Source organism: Paralichthys olivaceus, chromosome 4 (genome assembly GCF_024713975.1).
Source record: "Paralichthys olivaceus isolate ysfri-2021 chromosome 4, ASM2471397v2, whole genome shotgun sequence".
Lineage (NCBI taxonomy): Eukaryota > Metazoa > Chordata > Actinopteri > Pleuronectiformes > Paralichthyidae > Paralichthys > Paralichthys olivaceus.
This window is the reverse complement of record NC_091096.1, coordinates 22654384-22661520: the sequence shown is the minus strand read 5'-3', so window position 1 is coordinate 22661520 and position 7137 is coordinate 22654384. Positions and strand designations below refer to the sequence as shown.

General features: G+C 45.4%; 1 protein-coding gene across 1 annotated transcript; it reads right to left on the bottom strand.

The window, feature by feature from the left end:
- Window positions 1–614: 614 nt before the first annotated feature.
- neff1 (neuronal intermediate filament family member 1) lies at window positions 615–6539 on the bottom strand. The gene is made up of 4 exons (XM_020093863.2): window positions 5688–6539; window positions 3703–4020; window positions 3319–3443; window positions 615–2630 (listed from the first exon to the last, which is right to left on the bottom strand). The coding sequence occupies exons 1-4, from the start codon at window positions 6438–6440 to the stop codon at window positions 2267–2269; spliced, it is 1560 nt and encodes a 519-aa protein (XP_019949422.2). The 5' UTR covers window positions 6441–6539; the 3' UTR covers window positions 615–2266.
- Window positions 6540–7137: the final 598 nt, after the last annotated feature.

The window sequence follows — 7137 nt, the reverse complement described above, 5'->3', positions numbered from 1 at the left end:
GTGGTTGACATTTACTTAGTTACTTTGCTGAACCTGTACTTTTCATGTATCTGTACTATTCTATTTATATATCTGTACTTTTTATTTTCACTCGACAATGTACTGTATGTCAGCATATGTCTGCACTTTCTAGTACATATTAACATATAGTTTTTATACATTTATATGTATACATTAAATCCCACCTCCTGCAGCAGCATCACTGCATCAGCATCAGCAGCAGCATCTGAAATGGATTCAGATGAGATTCAGATGTAGTTGACCCTTGCATTAGGGTACAGGATACTTGGCAAGTGCTATTACATTTAAGTATATACAAGCAAGTACAAAATACTTTTACGTGAGTAAAAAAGTTCCAGTTGTTAATGTATTTTCCCTTGAGTACATCTTTGACTTTTTACTTGTACTTTTATTACTAGTACTAGTTCTTGGGGAATTAATGATCATCTGTAATCATTATCTGTACAGATTAGCCTCATTATTCAATTTAGCTCTATACCACAAACTATCTACAATACTATATTCAATGAAATCATTGTATCTCCAAACCCATGGTCATGATTAACTTATATTACAAGCTCTGAACATCTATATTTGAAGACACAGAGATGGAGTTTGGTTAATAAATGTTTTTATTTGGCTTTGAGAGGAATATCACTGCAGGAGATAGCAGCACGTACAGTCACAGTTGTATAGCAGTCTGAAAAGTGTCAGCACTCATCAGAAACAAGTGAGATGCAAGTGAAAACATGTTTTTATTTTATCTTTCAGTCATGGTTAAGGCAAGTTTTTTAATTTTTCTAAATTGAACACACAACAAGCAAAAATCTATCCCATCCAGAAAAAGTTCAAGCTTCAAGAGTCAGGCCATGCATTTATGCCTGTTGGTTGATTCATTTGTCAAAAAAGAAGGGCAGGGCAGTTCAGGGGGAAGTGGGGGAAGAATATTAGGGTGAAAATAGCCCTTATATGCGACTCTACCATATAACCATGTACCCAGCAGCATCTGGCCCACCTGCCACTTGCAGTCTGTGCTGAGGACTGTCAGTGTCACCTTCAGCTGCCTGACACCAACAGCCACGCTCATTTTCACTTTGCTTCCTATTTCCAACTTAAATACCAACATGTTTGAGTGAGGAGAAATAAAAAATAGTTGTTTTTCTCTGAAAATTAAGGGAACGAATATAAGCAATTGGGCTTAATTATCAATTTTGCACTCTGACAGGTGATGTGGCTGATAAATCATTGACAAATGAATCAATCAAAAGGGGGATAAATCATATTCCCAAAAATATATATATATATATTCAGCAGCAATTTAAACTCTATACTTTTCATTCTCATAGATGCACTTTCTCGTGGAGAAGCTGCAGCTCTCCTCCTCCAACACACTTACTGTATATACAGTTTTACTGAGCTCCGGGTTGCCATTATTGCAGGGCTGTGATGCTGCAGTAAATTAAAGACAATGGAAGAAAGGGCTTGAATGGTTCAATGGTACATTTCATCTTGTCGTGGTGGGATGAGGTGTGGAATTAAGTGGGGATTGATGGAGTGGAAGGAAAGAGGGGAGTGAGAAGCAATCACCTGCTGTGTAGCATGTGGGGGTTGAGCTGCAGTTTAAATAGAAGCGTTTTCATTCCCTCAGACTGCAAAATTCAGGAATGAGCTGGTAGAGTTCACCTACAGTTGCTCCCCAACTTTTATACGTAAAAATCAAATAGCACCGTAAAAGTTGGACTGGCTGTTTCACATGCTCCGAGTTTCTGTGCATTTATCTTTAATGTCTGTGTGCTGTGACAACATTGTTACACTCTAGGTATTGATTGCTCTTACTGTGAATATTCTTCATTAATGGCACATTTACTGTTGCTCACGTGAGAAAAAATTTAATCATTCCTTATTTCAAACTAATGAGACTTTGATGTATGATCGCCTCCTGTGCATCTCTCTGTGACGTAAAATGGTGGTGACCTGTGAGGATGATTTCAACTCTTCTGCCCATCTCACACATCTGTTTCCTTCTACAGCTCCTTCTCTGTCTAATAACAGCTGAACTAATCACTTCTGAGTTACAGAGAAAACAGACAACGACACAGAAGGTGTGAGTGTGTGTGCGTGTGTGTGTGTGTGTGTGTGTGTGTGTGTGTGTGTGTGTGTGTGTGTGTGTGTAAGCGATGATGTGAACAGTAACCAGATCCATATAAGTGATTGGTGGGATGTGGGATGTCTCATTGAAGATGATGAAGATGGTGAAACAAGCAGTTTAGCTCTTGCTGTTCTTTCCGTTGGAGCTCTTCTTCTCCTTCTCCTTCTCCTCCTTCCCCTTTGGCTTCTCCTCCTCTTCTTCCTCCTCCTCCTCTTCCCCTTCCTCACCTTCCTCCTGGTCATCACCCTCCTCTCCCTCTTCTCCCTCATCCTCACCCTCTTCCTCTCCATCATCTCCCTCCTCCTCCTCCTTCTCCTCTTCCGCCTCTTCTTCCTCCTCCTCCTCAGGCTTGGCACCGAACCTCCTGTAGGCTCCCAGGGTGTAGGTTCTGGCAGACATGTAGGAGAAGCCAGGGTAGCCCGACTGGACCATGGCACCACCGACGGAGCTGAGGCGGCATTCTTCACCTTCCAGCAACTTCCTGTATGGACAGAGAGAGAGAGAGAAGGGGATGAAGGGAGAGAGAGCAGGAGGAGAAAAGAGATGACGACCTTCTAGTCTGGTTTTGTTACAATTATTCTCTGAGTGTATCTCTCCTGAGGGATCTAATGTCACTGGAGTATCAGTGGCAGCACCTCTGTGGTCTGATTGTGTTTATTTGCCCTGAACATCATCACTGTTGCTGAGTGAGACTGTGGTAAGGTTTCACGCTGTGTCTGTAGTCTTCTGAGTGTTCTCTTTAAAATGCTTGAAATAAAAGTTGGGGTTAAAGTGCGGCTCATTTTAATGTAGAATTAATTTTTCAAGACATACATGAATAAAATTGAATCAAATATAAATACTAATTTTACCTGTAATTTATCTTTCAAAAACGATAGAAAGGTTGATTACTTGTGGGGAATTTTGCCTATTTTGTAAGCGTATCACTGAATTTCATAAATATGAACAAAACAAAAACATACAAAAATAATACTAAATCTTATTTCATTGTTCCTTTCTAGACACCCATTAGGACACCTCACATCTATATCATAAATAAACACATCTTTAAATACATCATATCAATAATAAGCAAAGGATTATGAGTTGCACAGCTTAACACATGCACCTAAAGTCAGGTTCATTCAGTCCATACTGTTCACTGTTGTATTGATTGTACTGTGGCCAACCTGTAGGCAGCGATCTCAATGTCCAGCGCCATCTTGACGTTCAGCAGATCCTGGTACTCTCGCAGGTGACGGGACATTTCTCCTTTGGTGCTGCGCAGAGCGTTCTCCAGCTGCTGAATGGTGTCCTACACACACACACACACATGCACAGAGAGGGAGAGAGAGAGAGAGAGAGAGAGAGAATCACACTGTGAAATAGCATTGTTTTGTCATATAGACTGAAAATGACAAACATTTTAGAAAATATTTCAATTATTGTGCTGAAGTAAGTTTAGTATAAAAGTGATTTAGGCCGTCCTATAGTTCATATCTCAGGCTGTGTGGCCTGATTAGGTCTCTCTTTTTAGAATTAAGAAAATAAATGACGCCTTGTTATTCTCATACCTGCATCTCTCCAATTTCATTGTTATGGCGATCATCCATCTCCGCAATCTGCCTCTCCAGGGCTTCATTGTGGCCCCTGAGGGCCTCAATCTCCAGGGTGCGGGCCTGCACCTGCCTGCGGTACTCGCTCAGCTCCTCCTTTGAGTGCTTGATGGCGTCCTGGTTGCGGGCGGCCGCCTCGGTCACGGTGGTAAACTTGGACTGGTACCACTCCTCTGCCTGGACCTGGTTCCTGGCAGACAGGTTCTCGTACTGAGCCCGGATGTCCTTCAGGGCGGCAGCCAGGTCTGGCTTACTCATGTCCATCTCCACTGACACCTGGGCGTATAGGAGGACAGAGGACAGTTTTTACGTTTATATCAGATATCATCATATCAGTGGAAAATAAACATGATTTGGGGGTTGTCTTTTGTATTTAGTTTGAATCATTTGTCATGACATTACCCCAGATGAAAAAGGTTTTATTTCATCATTAAACAATCCAACTTGATGCTGATGTGCAGGATTGATCAGAGAAGAAGACAATTTGATGACCAGTGTCATATGAATTATTGTTCACAAACACACCTTTCTTGTTGCACTGGAAAAATGCACAATATGTGTAAATATGTCTATCTTCTGAACAGTATTTAGGGCTACTGTAACACATTGGTTTACATAAATTAACTAACCAGTATTTCAACAACAGTACAGATACTACTTGCCTACAGTTTCTCTGAAGCACTACATACTTCTGGTGACATACAGTATACATATACATATATACAAGGTGAGAGGGGTGTTGATAAGCTGAGGTGCAGTCTAGCGAGGTGGACTGCCGCAGCACTGATTCATCGACTGCTGAGTCAGGCCTCTCTCTGCTGGAGAGAGCTGTGGTGTAATAGCTTAGATGGCAACTCTATTCTCTGCAGCGGGGGAACCCTGGAGAAATCTACACAGCAACCATCACTCAAATGCATGAACTCCTGCACATTCAGTGAATTGACTTCTACACAGAGTTGCAGCATCCCCCACCTTCACAGTCATGGTTTTTGTTTGCTCCATCTGTAAATCAACTCCAGGAGCTTTAATATTTGAACACAAGCCAGTGTTGTTGATGGTTTTGTTAATGAAACCAACTCCATGTGCAATTGTGGCAAAAAAAAGTTTTTGGGTCAAACTTTGACCATATTTGCTCTTTTGACTACTGTTTACCTTGAAGTGCACATTAAAACAAACTGCTGGGTGTGTGGTGCCTCTCAGATTATGTCCCGCTAGCTGCCCCCCTGGGGACAACCACACCCTTTGATTATGCGCTATGTATCTGCATCCCCCCTCCCTCCCTGCTCTGCCCCCTCCCCCCCTCACCAAACCCTCTGCGTTTATAATGACTTTGCTACAGTGTGTGGACGCTCTTCTGTGCCGTGATGCATACACCCCCCACACAGTTTTACCACATATTCAGTGCAGAAAAAAGGGGCTGAGACAAACTCCATGTTAAAGTTTGCAGGGGGGAGGAGGGAGGGACAGCGCGTGGAGCTGAAACGGAACTGCAGTGCCATCACTTATAATTAGTGCGCAGTGGAGGACGCAGCGTGGGCTGCAGAGCAACTCTGTCATTACATTATCACTGGATTCCTGCAGCACCTATGCAGTCTACATAAACTGCCATTTATGCACCTGTATTATTATTATCGCCAGTTTATGAGGTCTCTTCAAAGCAATCAGGCATTTGATCATTCTCTTTGCAATCTATTGGACTCATTAGGAAACATAGGGAAAACCTCCAGTCACTGTCAGTCCACCAGCCTCAGTCCCTGCAGCAACATGTGTTGTGCTGGTTTATTGAGAATCATGTCTGGATATATGAGGATTAAAGACCATGTGAGTAGTCTAGTGTAAGTGTGAAAACTACAGGTGAATGATAAATCTGACATGTGGACCATGATCAACCACCTGTCAGACTGCGGAGCTCCAGGCCGTGTGGACCCGGGTTGGGGGTGTACCTGTGTGGCCTGCAGAGACGTCTGCAGCTCCTGCAGCTCCTCCTCGTGAACTTTCCTGAGGAAGGCGATCTCGTCCAGCAGCGACTCCACTTTCTTCTCCAGCTCCAGACGCACCAGCGTGGCGTCGTCCACGTCCTTCCGGTAGCCCTTCAGGGCGCCCTCCGCCTCCTCGCGCAGCCGGCTCTCCTCCTCCAGCTTCTCCCGCACGCGCTCCAGCGTCTCGTTCATCTGCACGCAGTCCAGGTGCATCTGGCTCTTCTCGTGCGTCAGCTCCTCCACGCGCGCCCGCAGCTCGCGGATCTCCTGCTCGTACAGCTCGTGCAGGCGAGACGGCTCATTGTGGCGCTGTCGCAGCAGCGTCACCTCTGCCTCCAGAACCTTGTTCTGCTGCTCCAGGTTGTGCACCTTCTCGATGAAGGACACGAAGCGGTCGTTGAGTCCCTGCAGCTGCTCCTTCTCGTTGGTGCGGATGATTTTCAGCTCGTTGGTGACAGCAGTGGACTGTGTCAGGTCCATTCCGGAGTCCGGCATGGAGGAGAAGACGCGGCCGGACGCCGCCGACCTGCGGTAGGTGGCGGAGGACATCACGGGGGGGGATCCATAGGTGCGGTGGCTGCTGCGGTAACCAGCGGAATGCAGACGGGACGGGCTGCTGCTGCTGCCGCCTCCGAGACCAACGCGACCGGAGCGGGGGGCATCTCCGAAGATCTTCCGATAGGAGCTGCTGCTGTAGATGTCACTGGAGTAACTCATGTTTCCTTTAGCTCGGTGGTGTCCTGTACGGGAGAGTGTGTGTGGAGTTCTGAAGTGCGTGAGGGTGAGAGAAAGTGAGATGCGAGTGATGTCTGAGCAGGACAGGTGCTTTTATAGCAAAGGAGCCGGCGCATCATCTGACGCAGAGACAACAGAAGATGAGGGGAAACCTGCAATCTTTAGCAGAAAGCCTCCACCCTCTGGGGAGACACGGACTCACTCACGCAGCCCCTCTGCTCAGGCTGGGGGGTCACGCGTCAACACAACAACTCTATAACACGATTTTCTTTATTGAAGCCTCTATGGCCCATTAAACTATTTTAATTTTTTGTTTTCTGTTCATGATCAAAGGCACGCAAATAATATCAAATCCTAATAAGTTATCTCATTCTGCCAGTGCATGTATGATCCACCTGGACTGTCTCAGGTTACTGTCAGTCCACTCTGCCCCTGCAGCTTTTCTTTGCTGTCCCAGCAGAAAGGCGGATGGGATCGATGAGTGGAGCTGTGCGCTATAGTGTTTTGGTGCTGCAGTCTGCATCCAGCCGCCCTCATCCCCTCGACCTCCGCAGTATCAGAACACGGGATGAGTCTCGTTCAAGTTGCGTTATTCCTCCTCTCACTTCACCACAAACATCAGCGCTGCAGCAGTATGGTGTAAACTGTGAGGCGGCGAAGTGTGACCTCCTGTGGGTCA